Below are 22875 nucleotides of genomic sequence, written 5' to 3' on the forward strand. Positions count from 1 at the left end.
AAACAGTCTCTTCAACAAATGGTGTTGGGAAAACTGGACGGCAACATGCAAAAGAATGAAACTAGACCACTTTCTTTCACCATACACAAAAATAAACTCAAAATGGATAGAGACCTAAATGTGAGACCTGAAACCATAAAAATTCTAGAAAAGAGTACAGGCAGTAATTTCTGACATCGACTGTAGCAACATTTTTCTAGATATGTCTCCCGAGGCAAGGGAAATAAAAGCAAAAATAAACTGTTGAGACTATATCAAAATAAAAACCTTCTGCACAGCGAAGGAAATAATCCAAAATACTAAAAGGCAACCTACTGAATGGAAGAAGATATTTGCAAATGACATATCTGATGAAGGGTTAGTATTCAAATTATATAAAGAGCTGATACAGCTCAACAGCCAAAAAAACCAAAAAAATCCAATTAAAAAATGGGCAGAAGATGTAAACAGACATTTCTCCAAAGAAGACATCCAGATGGCCAATAGACAAATGAAAAGATGTTCAACATCTGATGATAATCAGGGAAATTCAAAGCAAAACTACAATGAGATATCACCTCACACCTGTCAGAATGGCTAAAATCAACCCAAGAAACAACAGGTGTTGGTGAGAATGTGGAGAAAATGGAACCCTCATGCCCTGTTGATGGGAATGCAAACTGGTGCAGCCACTGTGGAAAAAAGTATGGAGTTTCCTCAAAAAGTTAAAAATAGAACTACCGTATGATACAGTAATCAAATTAGTTGGTATTTCCCACAAAGATATAAGAACACTAATTCAAAAGGATATATATGTCCCTGTGTTTATTGAAGCATGATTTAAAATAGTCAGACTATGGAAGCAGCCCAAGTGTCCACTGATAGACGGATAAAGAAGAGGTGGTGTGTGTGTGTGTGTGTGTGTGTGTGTGATAGAATATTATTCAGCCATAAAAAAGAATGAAGTCTTGCCATTTGCAACAACATGGTTAGAGCTAGAGAGAATAATTCTAAGCAAAATAAGAGAAGGACAAACACCATATGATTTCATTCATATGTAGAATTTAAGAGACAAACAAGCAAAGGAAAAAGACAACCCAAGAAACAGACTCTTAACTACAGAGAACAAACTGATGGTTACCAGAAGGGGGTGGTTTGGGGGAGTAAATAGGTGATGGGGATTGAAGAGTACACTTATCTTGGAAAAAAAAAAAATTGTGGGCTCTACCCCAAACCCAACGAATCTGAAACTCTGGGGATGAGGCCTAGCTGTCTGGTCTGTCGGATCTTTCAGGTGATTCTGATGTGGGCTAAGGCTATGAGCCACTGAAAAATGTAACCTGTCACACCTTGCAGAATCCACCACTGTAGATGGACTCCTCAGAGTGCCTGCTTTGCTTTCCACTCCCCATACTGCCCTGGGTCCTCCTTGTAGTTTCCCCTCACCATCAAAGCCCAGGTAGCTGCATTAACCCTCTGAGCCTCAGCATCTGGCTGAGTCTTGGTGGGCTTTGCGTAGATGCACACATTCTTCAGTAAAGAGCACCTGTGTCTGTCTTGTTAATATTGATCACTTTCAGCCAACACTGACTCAAAGACATGTACAAAACAATTCACTACCTAGTAGTGATAAAGATGAGAGGATTGATGCCCACGTCCTGTCACATATGCTGTAAGTGAGATGGCCATATTAAGGCTATTCTGCTTTATACCCCCTTTATTCCTGCCTCATGAATAATACCATTCCCTTTTATTCTTTAAAGTGCTCTGGTTTAGATGGTAAATCATATTGCAACGAACTAGTCATAAGCAATTCTAAGTGGTCAAAGAAAGATTTACCAAGAAGGAAATGTTTTAGGGCTTAAAAATAAAAGATGTCCAGTTACAATAGGTAGGCAAGATGGACTGACGATTGGGATGGGACAATAGAAACCTTAGAGCCTGAGAGTTCGGGATAAATAAGGTTGTGAAACAGCAGGTTACATTAAGGGAAGCAGAAGTGGTTCAAAGGGTCAGGCACCAGTGTCTAGTAGGAAACAATAATAAATGAAGCAGGTAGAAGAGTGACTTAAGGCAAAGTCTTCCAGAAGAAGTAAGGGCAAATTTTGTTCCCCAATATATATCAATATTGGCTCTTTGGATCATTATTAAGAAGAAACCTAGTGTGTCTTTGTTTCCCCATTTATGTTGGTTCTCTGTATTTGAAATGCTTATTGCTCCTTTTTCCATCAATTCTGGGCCATATTTCAAACAAACAATCATTATGTAACATAGCAGAATAATAATTCACTTTCGGATTTGGTTCACATTTACAAATTCAGTGAAAAAAAAGACACCAAGCGGTCCGCACTGCATAATATTTTATGCCTTTATCATAGCAGAACACTAATGCTGGAATATTGAGATATATGGCTCGTCGAGAACAGAATGGGGGGAATTATGCAAATACCTAACTAATATGTTGTGATATTGTTTTTGTGAATGTTAAGATGATGAATGAATTCTGTTAAAAATGATCCTATGGGGATTTTTTTTCTGTTACTGTTTAGTAAAAATTACATGTTTCGTGTGGTTTAGGGACCTTGCAAACGGTCTGTAAATTGCATTTTGCATGACAAAGCTGACTTAAAGCATAAAGAAAGGTTTTAAAACTATGATAAAAATTGTATATTTGATTTTCAACAACTAGTTAATGTTGTTATCCTTTGTTGTTGTTGTTGATCATTAAAAGTGTGTTTGGCATCGAGGGAGCTTGAAAGGCTTTGCCGTTGGGGCATGGTACACACGCTGACCTCTTACGCCATTGAGCATCATTATCTTCATCACCGAAGCTCCTGGTCATGTCCTTTGTTTCTGTGTGGACAGTACAGATATCATGTCCCTCTTTTCTCTTTCTTTTTTACCAGAGCTAGTGTGTCTTTTTTACCCTCTATAGTCTGGAGTAATGAGTTTTACTAAATAACCTTCAGTATTCAGTTAATTGTTGCATTTTCCTAACTGTTAATACAGAACACATTTCAGAGTTAATAGCTGTCTGGAAAGGAAAAAGAACCATCAATAAACTCCTACATTATCCTTTGTTTAAATATCACATAATTAATTAACATATTTATTAATGCATTTACTTAGGTAAACATTATTCTTTGAAAGCAGGTAGCAATTAATATTACATTTTAATTTTGAAAACCTATAATAACAGTAATTAACTGAAGAATAGGTTTAGTCTGGTATCCTTTACTAAGATCTATATGGTGAGGTATTAATTTTTCAGTATGCCATAGAGTATCTAATTCTTGTTTCACTGTCTTTAAACAGCGTATACTTTCAGCTGAATCTCCTATCAACATATTTATAGTTAGTACACACATGGATTTCATAAGTAATGTGTTTTTTTTTTTTTTTCTATTTATAAATGTAACTACAGTTGGCCCTTGAACAGCATGGGGGTTAGGGTCACTGATCCCCACACAGTTGAAAATCTATGTATAACTTTTGACACCCCCAGAACGTAACTACTAATAACCTGTTGACTAGAAGCCTTACTGATAGTATAGACCGTTAACACATATTTTGTATATCATATGTGTTAGCATACTGTGTGTTCTTAGAATAAAGTAAGCTACAGAAAAAATGTTAAGAAAATGGTAAGGAGGGGCGCCTGGGTAGCGCAGTCGTTAAAGCGTCTGCCTTCGGCTCAGGGCGTGATCCCGGCGTTATGGGATCGAGCCCCACATCGGGCTCCTCTGCTATGAGCCTGCTTCTTCCTCTCCCACTCCCCCTGCTAAAGAAAATCGTAAGGAAGGAAAAATATATTTATAGTACTGTACTCTATTTATTTAAAAAAAAAAAAAAAACCCTACGCATAAGTGGACCCTTACATTTCAAACCTATGTTGTTCGAGGGTCAACTGTATTTACAAATCAATGTTCTTAATAATTTTCTCACCCAATGTCTGAGACTTGAGAAAGGCACAGAATGTTAGGTGACAGACTTAGAAAGTGATGTACAACTTTTTGTAGAAATAGCTAAGACATCTCTGACTCCTGGTCTTAAAACTCACTTCATTTTAATAAGTTGGCTGATCGTTACTCACCATTTCTTACAATTGACGTTTGGATAACAAGCAGTCTGTGGCTTAGTATGAATTCTTAAAACAGAAAATGTCCTGTTGTGTTTTAAGGACTGGTCCTTTTGGGTTAGAAGACAATTTGTCATATTTATTAGATAAGCAGTAAATAATGGGCTCTTTCAAACCACCAGCATCAGGGAGGATTTACCATTTACCATTTTTTAAATTTGTTTTTCCCTGTGCAGCTCAGGACTTGCAAATCATTTTTAGAACTTCTTTTTCATATTGTTAAGATCTTGAACTTTAAGCAAACAGGAAACCCGAAGCAAAAAGAGATAATTGTTGGACCACAGCTAGGCAAGCCCAAAAGTTACATGAATGATTTCAGCATCTCTCTGTTATGCGTTATTTTGGTTTTCATTTGAATATCCATGGCAGACAGGGCTTAACATCATTACTTTTGCTGTTGATAAATCCCCAGCTGTAAAACAAATAGCCTGTTCTGTTTGCCTATTTACAGCCTTAAAATTGGACCCAATTCTTTTTTTTTTTTTGTCTTTATGAATGTTTCTGGGATAGCACTACATACCAGTTCTTAAGGTATAGTTTCAAAGAGTAGTATGGCTCTATCTGCAATAATTCCAACCTTACAAAGCTGACCTGCAAGTAATCTCAAAAATGTGAGCACATTGATATTTGTTCCATGTTTATTAGTCAGTCTGATTAAGAGTAAGTAAATGCTCAGTGGACCTTTGTATGTTCTTTCAGTAATTTTAGTGCTGCTTAAATAGAAGAAGTTAATACATCTCAATATAGATAGCCTTGTTTGTACATATGCATCAGAGACAAGCTGTTTTAAACGACTAATAATGAAAATCAACTCAACTCTTAATTGTAATATATCTTCAACTGTATCCATTTTATTTCTTGGTTCAGTAGTCTATATGGGATTTTTTTTAAGGAAAAAAGAAAACCCCACTCTGTGAATATGCCAGACAGATACATTAGGATGTCCTGCAATGAAGGGAAAGGCATATAAAATATGACCAAGTAACGAGGTGTAGATGGACAGCACACGTAAATCTTAGCTTCCAATCATGATTACCACTCTATTTTTCTCTGTAGTGACTTTCTTTGTCTCACAGGTTTAGAGTAGTAGTTTCCAAGTTGAAGCTCACTTGGTTTTGTACCTTGCAGGTCAATTTCTTCTGGAAGAAGCTCGCCTCATAGAAGCAGCAGAGATGGCAAAGAAAGCAGCCGAATTAGACAGCACGGAGTTCGATGTGGTTTTCAGTGCTGCCCACATGCTCCGGTGAGTGTTGCTACTGACCCTTCGAAGACCAACACGGTGGCTTTAGGAAAGCAATTATGTAGACTAAGTCGCTTGTCCTACTGCCTTATTCTACGTTCTTGAAGTGAATGATGCTGTTTTCCCATGGTGAAATCAGTCAGGAGTATTTTGTTTGTTATAGTTTATGTGCGTGGTATGGAGGGCATGTAAGCGTTCAGGACTCTGAAAATTATTGAGAACCATTTTCCTTTACCTTCAAAAATGACTGTAAAATAGAAACAGAAAATTGCAAAATTAAAATTAATAACTGTTTAAATGTCGAAAACAAAACAGAAAATTGCAAAATTAAAATTAATAACTATTTAAATGTCTAAAACAAAACATGTGGATTAACCAACTGCATCTCAGTATTTGTGTTTTATATTAATTATATCTAATGTGGCATGTGAATGCATTTTATTATGTTTGGTGGTGGAGAGGATTGTCAAGTACAAATATAGCTAAGGGCTATCAAAGTCTCAAAATGGTGCTGTATTCAGCAGTGTTGCTATGCATGGAAATGATATATCTTTGCAGACCTTTTAGTACTTCTATTTTCAGAGAGATATTATGAAGGCTGATTATAATAATAGCAAAACAAAACAATTTTTGTTGTGAATATAAAAAGAAAGTTAATGCATCCATAAGTGGTGTTTTAGGTTAAAGGAGAATGTTTTTAAGAAACTCAAATGATTTGTACAGTTTTTTTAAAAGCGTTATTTGTTCTTTTAGCAACATGTATACCCCTTCTCCCGTACCCTACCTGAATTTCACGCGATTAAATCTCCACCTAAATGCTTCGTTAGCTGACATCCACACTATGGGCTCTGCGCTTGGCTCTAGGAATAGGTTTGTAATTCTGTAGATTACTCTTAAAAGGGAAGAAAAATACCAGAGAAATGGCTTCACAGTTGGATGGCTTTAATACATGGGCTTGCAAGAAAAGTAGTTTTGTTTACTTTTTGAGATCCTTGTAGATTTATATGCAGTTGTAAGAAGTAATACAGAGAGATCCCCTGTACCATTTATCCAGTTTCCCCAATGGTGATATATTATAGAATGACAGTACACTATCAAAAGCAGGATATTGATAGTGATACAATCCACTGGTCTTATTGAGTTTCCCCAGTTTTCCTCGTACCTGTGTGTGTGTGTGTAGTTCTTTGCTTTTTTTGTCACGTGTGTGTAGGTTTGTGTATCCATCAGTGTAGTCAGAGTACAGACTATCTCCAATACCACAGGATCCTTTGTGTTGTCCTTTTATAACCACATGGCTTCCTACTTAGCTTTTTATAAGTTTTATTTTTTTAAAGATTTTATTTATTTATTTGACACAGAGAGAGAGAGAGAGAGAGAGTGTACAAGCAGGAGGAGCGGCAGGGCAGGAAGAGGGAGAAGCAGACTCTCCGCAGAGCAGGGAGCCCTGTGTGGGGCTTCCATCTCAGGACCCTGAGATCATGACCTGAGCCGAAGGCAGACGCTTAACCAGCTGAGCCACCCAGGCGCCCCAGCTTTTTATAAGTTTTAAATAAGAAATTCAAAGCCTGAGAGGAAAGTGTACTTTGAGATTTCAGTTGAATGCATTCACTCCACATTTAACATTTCACGTTCCTAAAGCTGCTATCTACAAAGAGAAACCAGCATTCAATCAACTGTTGGTATATTTATAAAATAAATTATATTCATTCAGCCTCTGCCTTCAGCTCGGGCTCCCTGCTCAGCAGGGAACCTGCGTCTCCCTCTTCCTCTGCCTCTGCCCCTCCCCATTGCTCCTGTTAGTGCTCGCGCACGCATGCTCTCTCTCTCTCATTCTCTTTCTCTCTCTCTCTCATGTGTGCTCTCTGTCTCTCTCAAATAAATAAATCGTTAAAAAAAATAAACTATAGCTAATCTCAAGAACCTTCAAGGATAATTTTTTTAAAGAGACACCTTCATTTGCATGACAGGCTTAGGAGCTGTTATAGGGAGAGGACTTTCTCCTCTTCATGAATGAAACACTGTGCTTTTAGTCACAGTAAGCCATTTGCAAGGATGGATATGCACAACTTTCTACAGGCTAATTCATCTTAATCATAATAGATACTTTCCTCCACAATGTATTTTGCTACATATTAAATCAATATCTGAAATTCAAGGTCTACCAATGGAAACCCATTATGAGAAAGTTACAAAAAAGGTCCTTGTTAAATATATCACTTCCAACTTTTCCTTAGTTACCATAGTGTTAGAAACCAGTGAAAATTTTTGTTATACATTGGCAATGTGGAAATCTTTAGGGTCTGTTTTTCAGAACCTACTTTCTAGCTTTCTGCAGTCTGCATTCCTCATTAAGGTGCAGTCAGTCAGCGCTTTCCTAATATTGATTGCAATTATGACCATAGCAGCCTGGCTATATCCTACTCCACTTGGTGGCAACACCCATGAATGTTTTTACTTAGTTTTTCTGTTTTTCAACTTTATTAAATTCAAGTATTTCTTGAGCACTTACCTTGCAAGTTGAACACCAACTTCTTTCCTTATTCATCACCAGCATTTAGGACTTTGCCGAAAGGAGTAAGAAAGGTTACTTGTTTTGCCTTGAATGCAACCTTATCAAAATCCTTAGCTACCAAGATCTTGCTTATCTGTTCCTATGTGTAATTTCCTCTGGGGATGCCAAATTATTGTAAATTGACTTTGATACTAATTTTTCCCTCAGAGCTCTCTTCTTTTGAAAGATACTTAGGAGATGAAATTGGCAGGGTTTGGTGAGGTAAAGAGTATGAGGCAGGGTATGAGGGAAAGCGTAGATGTCTCCCTGGTTGTGTCTAGGTTAGTTGGATTAATGGCTACCCTTATATCCAAAATCAGCAATTTAGGAAATGTTATAGTTCAAGAAATGGTTTGAATGTATACATTTAACTTCCTTTCCTTGGCCAATTCCCAATGAAGTGATCCAAAGAATCTATCAGTGAGGAAAAACTACTCATCACAAATGGGGGGAAAAAAGAAAGTCATTCCACCTAGATGAGACCGGATTGGAAGAGGTGAGTTCCTAGGGCTAGCCATTAAGGGACAAATCTTTATCTTATTGGGACCTTCAAGAGGCTTGAAATTTGAGAAATTTCTGATAAACCCATTTCAACTCTCAATAGTGGTTAATGATCTGTCTCTATAGAATCAGCACATAGAAAGTTTTGAAATACTGGATTTCAAATTGGCATTTCAGATAAGAATGACAAATCAGATGTATCCAAGTATAGAGCCCTCATCTGTGCCGGAAGTTTTACATTAAAACCTGAGAGCCACTTACAACATCTATAATTCCTGTTATCAAGGTGATTCACAAGGATGATATGTAGTATAGAAATATCAATGATATTGACCAAATATGTAGGCCTTCCACTTTTAATAAACATAATAGGATTGTACTTTTCTGCCTTCTTCCAAGTTGAAGAACTTCATGGTTCTTAGTTTGGATTGTTGAAGTGTGTGAACATGGTATATGTCACTTTTGAGCCAAAGCTATAAAAGTCAGTGATTTTCCCTTTTCTGACTTGGAAATTGTGGAAATAGATCCTGAAATGACCAAAGGGGGGGGGGGAAATAAACTTTATCCTGATTCATTGAGATTTAGGATGTATTTATATTACAACAGTGTAACCTAACCTAGCCTAACTGACACAGAATACATCTGGGAAAATGAAATAGGTGGTTTGGGAGAGGAACAATATGACATTAGAAAAGTTACCAAGAGATTAACAGGATCTCTGAGTTTATAACTGCAAAGGAGGCAGGGTAAAATTGAGAGACTGATAATTTAAATAGAAGTTATAGATTTATTCTCAGAATTTAATGGAAAGTGCTAAAGACTTCAAAATGATGACTGAAAGGATAAAAGATTGGAGGATAGAATGAGAACATTATATGTACATTAATACATACGTGTTAGTATAATTATATGTAGTATACAGGTATATATATACACATATATAGTATATATGTGGTATGTATATAGTATGTGATAGTGTCATTTGTATATACATAAAGAAGTATATAATTATATGTTGTATATGTGTATGTAGTTATATTTAGCATTTATACACATATATAGTTGTATTTGGTTTTGTATATATAAATGTTAATATAAATAGAAAATTTCTGAAGGCAAGCATAGAACACATAAGCAATTATCAACAGATAGAGGAAATTTCAAAGCTAGGATGGAGGCTTTCAGTCATCGTATTGAAAGCAAAACTGCTGAAAAATAGATCTACTCCTAAACTTGTCTCCCTGTACGGGTCATACTTTTTAGTTGCAAACTAAAGAATACGCTCTTGCCAGTTTAAGCAGAAACAGGATTTATGAAAGAGTATTCTGTAGCCCAGAGACTCACTGTCCGGCTTGAGAGCTCTCTACATAGTCAGAAATAACATCCAACCCTCTATGTGGCTTTTGCTGGGAGTCAGCAGCGTTTGCAGTCCCAAGCTCTGTCACCATCACCCACAAGGAACCAGCCAGAGCAAGCGCCACAGCCCTTGGGTGATTCTCTTGGGTGCAGCTGCCTCCTTTTAGGCCTACTTCTGACTTCGGTTCTCTTGAGGCTGCATCTGATTGGTGGAACATGGGCCATGTGCTGGAATCTTGGCTACTAGAAAGTCGGAAGAAGAGGGAATTTCTGGCTTCTGTCTTACTTGGGAAGGTGGGATCCACACTGCAGCTAATTACTGAATATATTTATAGAGAGGGTGATCACAGATGTTGAGTGGCCTGACATAATGAACATTAACTATATGTGTTGACACTTTTAGTACTTCAAATAAAATGGGGAAAGTACTAGATGCTTCCAGATGAGAGTATTACAAAAAAGAAGATCGGTTATCATCAAAGGAAAATATCAAAGTAATTCAAAATGCTAGAACTCAGTCGAGTTATATCTATAGAGTTGTAAGAAGGAAGTATTGAATCAATTATTCTGTTAGGAGCATTTTGTATGAATGAATTTATTCCGTGTTCTCCTAGAACTAGAAGCTAGAAAGAGCACAGAGATACTTGATACCGGGAGGAATTCCAGAAGCACTAAAAACAAACTTTACCTGATTCATAGCGTTCATGGGCTCTGGCAGAAAAAAAATTTTTTTAATCCACTTACAGGATAAGGGAAGAACAAAAGTAGCATTTATTTAAATATCTCCTTTTTGCCTGGTGCTACATTATGCATTTTACATCTGTCACTCTCTTAGTTATAATCACACATGTGATGTAGACAATAGTATTCCCATTTTACATATGAAGATACTGAGGCTTAAAGAGAGTCAGTATTTCCCACAGTTGGTAAAACTGGGATTTGAATTTAGTGTATTCTGGCCAAGTATAATACTGTGTCCACTGTGTCACATTGACTCTATTGTGTCTTTATAACTGGTTGACTACCCCGAGGCTGTGATTCTTGAATGTATTGTTGGAGAAAAGATTTATAGAGTAACAGGTTATCAGGTGTGTAAGTCCTAAATAGTAAGACCTTCCAATATTATTAAATTACCTCTTTATGACAAATTTTAGAAAGTAGACTTACATTCATAGGAGGGAGAATGCCACATTTGTACTCTCAAAGCAATATTAAGTTTTTAGAATGGTACGGTGTCTGACAAGGGGCACTTAGAGCTGAGCTAAGCATGAACTACAGTTTTTCTAAGACTAAGGGCCCAGGTTGTCATTGCTCCCTAAGGTAGTAGAGAAAGCAAAACTGTACTGTACCAACTGGTTCCCATTGCTTCCCTGACTTCTAGAAAACAGAATGAACATATGAAAAAAAGTCATCTTTTAAGTTTCTGTGCTCAACACAATCTTATGTAATTTAAATATATTAAAAATTGAGAATTTAAATGTACTAATTTCTTTATAAATTCCACTGGAAGTGACTTAAAATTTAAATGTTTTTTTTTTTTTAAAGATTTTATTTATTTATTTGACAGAGATAGAGACAGCCAGCGAGAGAGGGAACACAAGCAGGGGGAGTGGGAGAGGAAGAAGCAGGCTCATAGCGGAGGAGCCTGATGTGGGGCTCGATCCCACAACGCCGGGATCACGCCCTGAGCCGAAGGCAGACGCTTAACCGCTGTGCCACCCAGGCACCCCTAAAATTTAAATTCTTAAGAGAAAAGGAAACCAGATCAGATTATTTCTCTAAGTAGATTGGGAACATACACACATGTACACACATACACGTGTTGGATATATACATGTTTGTTTTTTTTTTTTTTTTTCAAAGCTCTCTAGGCCTTTCCTCTTTAACACTTCCAAAATTACCGAAAACCCCTCAAAAAGTCATTGGATTTTTCAATTATAAATTGTACTTTAGTGCCAAATTTTGGCCCAAAGGGGGCTTATTTCAACTAGGTTATGATGGGTTATAAGGTCTTTAAAGCAAAGGGCAGTGGCAGTGAGGTCGAAGGGAAGCATCTTCCAATTCCAACCCAGTGCCTCTCCAGCAGTAACGTGTGTGAATCACCTGAGGATCTTGTTAAAATGCATGTTCTGATTTAGTATATTTGGGTGGTGCCTAAGGTTTTACACTTCTGACAAGTCCCAGGTGATACTTATGATGTTGGTTCTTGGACCACCACCCCCGCCCCCCCCGCAAGCAAGTTCTATCTTGCCTCTCTTCTTTCCACCCCTCTCAACTCCTTCTCCTCACCCGAGCATTACAAACTGAACATGAGTTAATTACTATATATGAACATTATAATAGTTGACATTACCAATAAATATTTCCTCCCTTTTAATTTTCCTGGTACATTTCATTATGTAATCTTTTAAAACCTAGGCTTAACCTGTCCTTAGAAGCCCTGAAAGATTCGAGGCCACGAAAGAATGAACTCAGACTCTCATGGGGCATCAAGAAGTTTCTAACTCAGAGGAATCTTTTGTGAAATTACACCATCAGCCTAATCTTTCCTCTGTTATTGCTACATTTCTGCTTTACCTCACCATCTTTTATGTTTAGAACTGAGATGGATACCAACAGATCATAAAGCTATTTTTGATGTCTTGACAGAGAGGTTTTCATTTAAGATGGCTTGGTGGTCATGAACAGTGTCTTCTAGGAGTTTCATTATAAGGATCTTTACTGCTTCTTTGTTTTTATATATGTGTGACTCTAGTTTGGCTATTTTAAGATTTTCCACACATTTTTATGTCCTTGTTTATCTCAATTCTGCTTCTATTCCTACTACGCATTTATCAATCAGAATTAAAATTTAGTGCTGCTCTGAGTAACTTAAGCTTCACTTCTGTTTAGCTGTTGGCAAGAATCCAGGAAAATTCAGCTACTTTTCATTTTACTTTAATGATACAAGGACAGATAGCTTTCTAGTTAGAAAAAGAAGGAAGAGAAAGAGAAGGAGAAAGAAGAAGAAGGAGGGGGAGAGGGAGGAGGGGGAAAAATCTTTAAACGATACAAGGACAGATAGCTTTCTAGATAGAAAAAGAAAGGAAGAGAAAGAGAAGGAGAAAGAAGAAAAAGGAGGGGGAGAGGGAGGAGAAGGAGGAGGGAGAAAAAAAACTTATAGTTATCTTAGAATAATCACCAAGACTTTAATAAAATATTATCTTTTGTATGAGTCAAACAGTGGTTATTGTCCATAGTAAATAATTTTTAATTTAAAATTGACAGTTCACAGCTGCTAATATTTATAGTCTTCTAAATGCTACTAGAGTTTTTATTTTTTATATTTTCAAGGGAGTAATTTTGAATTTAGAACCTTTAATTTTATAATTCTCACAGAATACATACAAATGTATGTAATTATAAATGATTCCCTAAATCAGATTCCCCTCAAACATTTCACAGAGTATATTAAGTTCTTATTTCACAGTATCATTGATTCCCAAATTTCCTTTATATATCTTTTAAGAAACTTGGGCCATAAACCTGTGTTCCAAAAGATAGTTTTCTATTACAGAATAACACCAGGGAGGGGAATTAGATATATGAAATATATTTCTATATTTTTAACAAAGGTAATTTTCATAGTCCCATGTGCAAAATGGAGTTCTATAGTAATCAGATAATGACATTTGTTTGTGACTTTCATTACTGTTTGTTTTCACTCGGAGTGCACCTTTTCACTGACAGCAGAAAAACTTAAAGATTTTAAAAGCACAATTCAGTGATTTCTTGGGAATTCAAGGTTTACTTCATAGTCCAGTTTACAAATACCATGTAGGCTCTTTCTACTTCCTTACCTCTCCTAGTCCCAAGAAGCTGCAGATGTGTGAAGAGGGGGAGGCCCCTACGTATATGATTGGCGGGAGTTGGCAATGAGATGGGAGCCTCCATCTGCTTCTCCAGTTGATAAGTCTGTTGTTGGCTAGGTGATATGGGACATAACTTTATGTTGACTCTTAGGGGTGGCATGTTAGATGGGGGTAGTCACCCATCTGGACCTAGTGTGGCTTCCTGGTAGAAATTATTTTTATTACACATTATTTCATTCCTGGCTTTGTAAAGTGTGTTGTGGTCAAAATGCAAGGTTGTCTACATCTGGCCTGGGAGATTTCTTGGCAGAGCCACCTGCTTTTCCCCTTTACTACTTTCTAAGTCTTCTACTTCAACACGTGGGAAACTTATGATTGTCCTCCATATCTAACTGTGACCCTTCCCTAAAAATGGGAGATGGTGGGGGTAAGGAAGTGAGTATCTAGCACTATTCTCACTTTTCCTCATTCCATATTTCTTTGCCCTTCCCCTCAGTTCCTCCCCTTCCCCCTCTTTGGGATACACGAGGCATAACACAATAGTGCATTTCATTCCATTCTGAAAACTGTCTTCTGCTCAATTTGATCTAGTGAAGTGCACTTCAGTCAATATGGGAGATGGAGGTGGGCAGGAAGTAAAACCTGTAATTGCAAATGTCCTCTATATTCTTCCCTTTTCAAATCTCATCTCTTACACTTAAATTGTGGCTTTTTAACATTATAATCAAAAGGCATGTTTTCTTCCTTTCTTTGTGTTTGATGTAGAAGTTGTTGGGGTCAACTGCCACAGAACAACGTATCACATATCATTCTGCTACATCTCAGTATATACAAAGATGTCAGTATGATTCTGTGGTTTAGATACTTACCTGTAGGGACTGTGACCCACCCAGATCAATCACTTTCCAGCTATGTAACCTTGGGGGAGTTATCCACTTCTCTAAACCTCATTTTAACCATCTGTAATATGGGGATAATAATAGCAATTACTTCATGGTGTTGTTGGAACATGGAATAATCAATTCCTGGTATTTTGTAAGTGACACATAGGTAGAGGATTTAGAAATTTATTGTCCCAGAGAAGGAATAGTGAAGAAAGGAAGGATATGGGTATTTAGGAAAAGTTATTTATCAGCTTCTTTGAATAATTCCATCCTACTAGTCTTGGCAACCTGAATCCTGCGGTCTGTCCGAACAATTCAGTGGTTGAGGTTCTTGACAATTCAAGAATCCCCTAAGCAGCTAGCAGAATATTCTAATTTCCTTAGTTTTTTAATATTGATTAATGATTCAGTCATCTTCACAATTAAGATTTATTAAGTACTCCCATGATGCTTCTTGCAGGCAAGTATGAAATATAGCATACACTATGAAGCGGACATGAGGACAGTTCCTCATGAGTTTTCTCTCCTGTCTAGAGAATAAAACAAGAACATAAATGAACATTCGGTGGGTAGAACTGACACACTCTTTCCCCTACCATCCTAGAGTGAAAATTAATTTTCACAGTTATTTGACAAATCTAATAAACTCTTTTTTTCTATTTCATTAGAATATCATCAATTCTACTTCTAGCTTAAGAAACTAAGCCTTCTAAACTAGATATTTCCTTTGGGAATTAAACCACTAAAGACTTTAAATACTTTAAAAATTTTAAATACTTTAAAAATGAACAACCATTTTGGGGCAGAAAACCTTTTTTTTTTCTCTTCAATTGTGTTGATTATGATTTTAAAGGCATGTCATCTAGTGAATTTCTCAGTTTCTCTTTGATCCTTATCTACCTGATGAATTCGGATGTCCCTAAAGATGAACATTAATGTTTGCTATGCTTTCCATGTTAGACATCTATTGGTTGATTTTGCTTCAAAGTAACTTAACTTCTTTGTAGTATTAAGTTACTCTAATTTCCTACCTCCCTGCCTTTTATTTTCCTCTGGAGAAAACCCTTCCAGGGCATGACCTAATGAATTCTGGTTCAGATTTCCATATGAATTTGAACCAAAATGATTCTATAATTTGGTGGAGGGAACCTTCATTAAATACCTTAGCAAGGGAATTTTTACTGTTTCATACCAGACTAAAGTACTTTTCTTGACATATTGAAATTGAACTTCCAGCATTTATGAGAATATAAATTGCAGCAGCACATTGTAACAGTCATGAGTCCAGTAGAGCCTTAGGTCAAGGGTTTTTACTTTCTCTATAACCCCATTAAAAACAGCAGTGTTTCTAATTATTTTTCCTTTAAAAATTAGAAAAATATGTCCTGATCTCCAGAGAGATGTTATCTTCAGTTATTCCTATAATTTATATGGTTGCATGGGATATGTCTTCATAGTTTTTATTTGCACTTGACCAAAGTGCAAATTCAATTTTATAGGCTAATGAACCTTCTCTTTTAAAACCTGAATGTGATTTTCTAATTGAGAGAGTTAATTTTTGTTTCTCCTCTTTATTCCTGACCTCTCTGTCATCTTCTCACCCCAAAAGCTTCTTCCCTTCCCCACTCCTGCCTGCCCTGTTTTGGTATTTATTTATTTTGTATTCAGGAAAATTAACATACAGTGTTATATTAGTTTCCGGTATACAATATAGCAATTAAATACAGTGATTAACCATTTCTGTACATTAGTGCTCTTCAAGATAAGTGTACTCTTAATCCCCTTTATCTGTTTTCTCCTCCCCCTACCCAGCTCCCTCTAGGCAACCACCAGTTTGTTCTCTGTGTTTAAGAGTGTATGGGGCGGGGAGTTGTCTCTTTCTCTTTGTTTGTTTGTTTCTTAAATTCCACACATGAGTGAAATCCTGTGGTATTTATCTTTCTCTCCCTGACTTAACATTATACCCTCTAGACCATCCATGTTGTTGTAGATGGCAAGATCTCATTCTTTTTTATGGCTCAGTGATATTCCATTGAATTCCATCAGAAGCTTCTTAACATCACAGTTTCAAAAGAAACTACTCCATTTTAACTGCAGGCCCCAAGCCATTTACTATTATTGTTCACATTATAGGTGTGCTGTATGCATCATCTGAAGTTAAATTTGACATTTTTTATGGCATNNNATTCCTGTACTCTGCAAATATAGTCACCAGTTACAGTACACCTGCAAGAGCTTCTAGCCCCTTTTACTTACCATCTTTGCAGGTTTCCTGAAGCAACGTACATGATTAAAAAACAAACTTGTTGGCTAATTGGTAAGGCTTCCTCAGGACCCTGACATTTCTCCTACGAACCAGTTGGCTGAATCCAGGAGTTTGCTTTGAATTGCAAGAATAGACAATGCATAAACTTATTAAAATTCAGTGTGTATCTTATTTGTAGATGTCAACAGCTCCACTCATGGTATTTGGTGGTAGTCAAGAGAAACTGGCTATTTCAAGGATGACAGAATTCACTAAAGGCCAGAGAACATAGCTTGAAGCAGGGGGAAACAAGGTAGCACCCCGGAAGGGTCAAGAGGAAGGACGCGCAGTAGCAGTTGCTTACAGGAAGAGTCTGACCAGGGTATAGCCTTTTGCTCCCACGGTTGTTGTGAATCTAGCCCTCTTTTCATCTTTCTGTCTCTCATTCAGAAATGGAAGTCCCAGGCAAGAACATCCAGTTAGCTGAGGCTGTGTAATGGGTGCACCCTGGTGCAGAGAGCGAGGAGAGGAAGAATCTGGCCTTTTTTTTTTCCCCCACAGGTTGCACACAATGGAAGATTCCCCACCTGAATTGGAAAGAAAATGGACTTGCAGATAGATACAGAATTTTTTGACATTTTATTTTTAAAAATTAAGATTTTTCTGGGACGTCCAGATGAAGCTGGAGAATCCCAACCCTATAACATTATCTGGGTCAGCTTGGAAAATAAAAATAACATTTCTAATTCCTAATATGTAAATTTAAGCTCATAGTAACTACTGAATAGGATTATTTTGAGATACTATTTATAATGCCTTAAAGGCAATAAGTACGTTGCATGCATTCAATTTAATGTACTTTTTCTGCTTTAGGCAACTTATGGTTTGATTGGTATGATTGTAATATTTTTAAAAGTTAATATTATCTTGCTGTATAATGATTCTGGTTCACCTCTGTGCAATTTTAAAATAAATGATACAGTTTGATTTTTTTTTTTTTTTTTTTTTTTTAAATCTTTAACAGACAGGCCAGCCTCAACGAAGCAGCCGAGAAGTATTATGATCTGGCGGCCAGACTGAGACCTAATGTAAGTACCTTCCTAATGGGAAACATTACTCAAAGGGATAGATTCACAGCATGTGATAGCTTTAGATACAGAAGCCTCATGATACTGGGCTTTTTCTCTCTGATCTCGTACTCTGAATACTCACTAAATGGCTAATTCAGCAATCCAATCTGCCAGGCTCAAGCTTCTTTTCTTTTTGCAGAGGGACAAATTGCTGTTTTCTAGCCTGTGTAGAGCACCGTGCGGTTTTATCATTTGAATACAGGTTTTAGCATTATCAAATACTTGGCATTTGGTCGGCTTTTAAAATGAGTTCCTTGAAAGTGTTTTTGCTGTGGTGTGAAATACCTAAGGACTTCCTAACATCATAAGCTTTTTTTGATCCTTACGTACACTCAGACCTCGAGCTGTGCCTCTGCCTCTAACACAGTCCTCATTTCTAATAACCGTGCTTTTCAACTTTATCAAGTATGTTTTTATTAGAATTTTTCCCTGGGTAGTCACACTTCCATAAAGTGGGATGGATATAAATTAGATCATTACTGTTGAAATGGAAGAACCATTTATGAGAAAATAAGAACTGGTTTTATATCTGTCTTCTAAGCACTTTTTTATTCGCCGCACATCACTGACCTCCAGTGCCTTGTCTTTATTCTCATACGCGTGGCTCTGCATCGCCCTCCAACACTAAAACCTTCTCCCCTTCCTCTCTACATCTAGACTGTCTATTGAGAAATGTAATTTTGAGACAGTAATGAAAGTGCATGTGTGATGTGACTACAAATAGTGGGCTAAGTCTCATTTCTGTACAGTAACTCGTCCATTGGGCGAACATCTGTAAGTGCCTGCTTTGTGATGGGATACAGAGATTTCATTCCCTAAAAGACCACAGAATGGAGCAGAGAACCCTGAAGATAATCAGCTGGTTGAAATACAGTGTGGCAATTGCTACGCAGAGCTGTATATAGTCCTGCGGGAGCACAAAAAGGAGAATTAATGCTCCCAAAACCCAGCCCACAGGGGGGTAGCTTTTTTTTGTTTCCAGCACATACAACCACATGTAACCTTAGCTCTGAATGTCGGTGTCCCCAGTTTCATTAATTACGAGGTACTTCAAGAATTGGTGAGCTGTTTGCAACAGAAGACAATAATTTAATAGTTATAATGGTAAGAACAATAACAACCAAAATTTATCGAACACTGATTATGTGTCAGGCATCATGCTAAGTACTTCATGTGAATTCCCTCATTCATTTCTCACAACAACCCACAGTACTTCTGTGGTCCCCATTCTGCCCAAGCCCAAGAAACTCACTCAGTATCACAGTTGATAAGTGGGATCACATTGTAACCCAGGCCACTTTGTGCATAAGAGAAAGCTTGATGGGAAAAATGCAGTTGTATGGTAGGAAACGTAAGCCAGAAGACTAGGAAATGAAAATAATAATGGTCCTCTCCTTTATGTGTTCAGTAAATATTTACTGAGTACTTTTTAAGTTCCAAGCACCATTCCAGGCACTGGATACACAGAAGTGCACAAAATTGACCAGAGTCCCTGCCCGTTAGGAGCTCACAGTCTAGTGTGAGAAAATGAAGTAGAAAAATAAGTAAAGCATATATGGTATCAGACAGTGATAGGTGCTTTGGGGAAAAACAGATCAGGAAAAGGGATTTGAAAGGTGCAGGGGGACATAGGCAGGAGGCATAGCTTTGTAAATGCCTGAGGTGGGCATCTTTGTATAGTATTTGTAATGGTTGAATATGAGATCTTTAATTTTTTTAAAAAGATTTATTCTCGAGAGAGAAGCAGCACATGCACACACGTACGGGGGGATGGGGTGGAAAGGGCAGAGGGGGAGGAACAGGAAGAGAGAGAAGCAGACTCCAAGCTGAGCATGGAGCCCAACTCACGGCTTGATCTCAAGACCCTGAGATTATGAGTTGAGCTGAAACCAAGAGTCGGATGCTTAACCAACTAACCACCCAGGCACCCTGAGATCTTTAATTATTATATAACTTCATTGAAGGCAAGAATCAGGGTTTTTTTCTTTCCTTTTTTTTTTGTTCCCTTCATATTGATTAATATAATGCCTTTAATACACATAATAAATACAATGTTAAGTTCAACCCTTACTCATTGAGTATCAGTGTCACTTTTATTTAAGTAGTGATCAGATGGTCTTCTTCAGCACATAATAACGGATTAGTGAGAAAAGAGCTATCTGAGCAATCTGACTTGACCTAAAAAAAATGAAAAAGACACTGAGGCAACCCAGATTTAAGCCAGACTCATGAGATTGTTTATTTCAAATGGCTAGCCAAAAAGTTTCTTCATAAACATGCTGCAGACTGTTTTTGAAAAAAATGCATTTATTCAAATGCTACTTCCTTTATCTAGTGACAATAAATTAAGTATTTTATGGATTTGGATAAAATAGGAAGCTCAAATTTAACAATAAGTAAATGATGTTACAGTTGTGGGTTTATGAATTGTGTTTTGGTTTTCTGTATGTAATCTAGATAAGTAAGTCGCCACCATGGCAAGACTTGTAAAGACATTGGCAATAATAGAAGTTTGTGTTCTGAACCAAGAAGACCTCTTTAAACAGTAGCCCATGGAATGGTTTATTAGTAGTTAGCATCCAATCCAAATTAAAGCATCCACCTAACATTTATCTTGATCATAGCTGTTCTTCCCTCTGTCCTAAGAACATTCTATGTTATTTCTGTGCTTTCACTGAATAAATTTCTGTTCGCTGCTTACAAAAGGACCTAGTAAACAAACCTCCTTTCCCCTTCTCCGTTTCAGTAGTTTCACTGTCTTTTCTATTTTGCTTGTCTACACAGTAATCTAATCTTATTTTTCAAACGGCATTTTCTTCTGTTGTTTGAATGTCCAGCTCTGATGATCGGGAGCCGTATGTGGGTGTTTTAGCAATGTTCATGTCGGACCCTGACTCTCCAAAGCAAGATATGTGGCTATAACCCTGTGTACTGCCACTTATTATCATCGTATTAAAAACATTGTTATTTGTGGAATATATTTCTCTCTTAATAAAAAAACCTATTCTGCTTCTTCAGTATGTCCCATAATGAATTTCTTTCTTTCTTTCTATTCTACAAAAGCCATATTTTTTTCATACATTTTGCTTTAAAATTGCTAATGCACTTCTTGAAATATTTTAAATACAAAGAATTCTAGTGATCAAATGCTAAAGTAATCAAAGTCTAAATTAGCAGGCATATATAATTTTCACTGTTAGATTATGGTATTGTCTCTTCATCAGGGATATTCAGTACATTGTCATTTACTAAAGCGTATAGTTAGAGAAATATATTTGCTACTAAAATGGCACCATTACATTTTTAAATCCTATTTATTTGATTTTTTGGTGGGTAGGAGGGAATACTCTAACATTAAACCTCATACTACACTAAAACATTTTTATAAAGGGAAAACTCTTTACCAAAATTGCCATTTTTAAGTTTTTCCATTTTTAGTTTTTCATTTGTGTAAATAAAACTGATCTCTCTGTGGAGGTTACTTTAAAAAGATAACACTCTGTCTTCTGTCTCACTTGCGCACATCAAAAAATGCTGACTCTTAAGGACTAGAAGGAACATTTAAATGAAACAGTTTTGTTCCTCCTGTGGGAATTAAGCCAAATTCTGCATTAACTTATGGATTTTTAATTTTTTTTCTAATGTGATGAATGGGAAATTTGCATAATACAAAGTTACCCACTTGTACTTGGCTTTTAGCGAACTCTGGAAGTTAGAAAGGGGTAGTTACTAATGATCAGATCTATATATCTTGTATTTTTCTGGATGTAATTGTTTTTAGTCTGATTTCAGTTAATTTATTTTTTATCAAATCCTAGCTTTGTGTAAGACTCTATGCCAAGTGCAGTGGGATTTCAAAGTTACAAAAAACTAACCCTGACCTTGAGAAATGTACTATCTAAATATGGGGAGGCAGTGGAGGAGAGAACGCACGGGTCCAAATCCTCACCCTTCAAGGCAGTAAATAATGCCGTATAATAAGTACTTTGTGAGTGATAAAAGGTAGTGCTAGAAAAGTGTGCAGGAGAGAGAAATTACTTTGAGCTGGATTGGTCCTAGAAGGCATTAAGTCAGAGTAGGAAAGTTGGATAATCATGAAATGATAGAATGTTTATAGGCAAAGATTGTAGCAGGAGGAGGAGAAAAGAGAGAATTCTGGCAGGTAGAGACCTATGCATGAATGACAGCGAGCCAAGAAAACATGAACTAGGCTCAAGAAACAGTAAGCAGGTATAGTTTATATTGCCTGGGGTGAGGGGCAGAGAGGACAACTAGGGGAAGATAGAACTGGAAATGAAGATAAAACCAGATGAAAGTCACTGCATACCATACCAAGAATTAGGAGTTTGTATTCCAGAATTATGTTGAACAGGATGACATAATGAAATGATAGTTTAGGATAGCCGTTTAAATGATGTAATGAAGAATGTGGGTTGTCTTTGGGAAAGTAGAGTTGTAAGACACCACCTTGGGAAAACCAAATAAAAATTCATTGTAATGAATTTTTTTAAAAATTATTTTTTATTATATTATGTTAGTCACCATACAGTACATCCCCGGTTTCCGATGTAAGGCTCGATGATTCATTAGTTGTGTATAACACCCAGTGCACCATGCAATACGTGCCCTCCTTAGTACCCATCACCGGTCTATCCCATTCCCCCACCCGCCTCCCCATTGTAATGAATTTTGAGCAGAAGGTATGATCTGAAAGTACAGAAACACAGTGGAATGGAAAAGAGCATGCAGGGGAAATAAGATTATTTGATGGGATGCAAATAGGAAAATTAGTTGGCCTGATGGATGTTTTAAGATTTTGAATATAGGTAACTTGGAAAAAGAAAGACCCTAAATAGAAACAGGGCAGTCAGAGGAGTGTGTTTATTTCAAGGGGAAAAAACAAAAACAAAACAAAACAAACAACAACAACAACAACGTTAAGTTTGGACCGAGCAGATTCTGAGTGAGAGGTAGGGTATTATAATTGTCCATGGGACTTT

General features: G+C 36.9%; 1 protein-coding gene across 1 annotated transcript in view; it reads left to right on the plus strand.

Annotated features, from left to right (window-relative positions):
- TMTC2 (transmembrane O-mannosyltransferase targeting cadherins 2) overlaps nt 1-22875 on the plus strand; it is a 388624-nt gene that overhangs the window by 313708 nt on the left and 52041 nt on the right. Inside the window, exons 10-11 of the mRNA XM_008683605.1 lie at nt 5246-5360; nt 17770-17833. Of these exons, the coding sequence (XP_008681827.1) occupies nt 5246-5360; nt 17770-17833 (179 nt within the window). The remainder of the gene's footprint in view (nt 1-5245; nt 5361-17769; nt 17834-22875) is intronic.

Source organism: Ursus maritimus, unplaced genomic scaffold (genome assembly GCF_017311325.1).
Source record: "Ursus maritimus isolate PB19 unplaced genomic scaffold, ASM1731132v1 scaffold_21, whole genome shotgun sequence".
In the NCBI taxonomy this organism is placed as follows: Eukaryota; Metazoa; Chordata; class Mammalia; order Carnivora; family Ursidae; genus Ursus; species Ursus maritimus.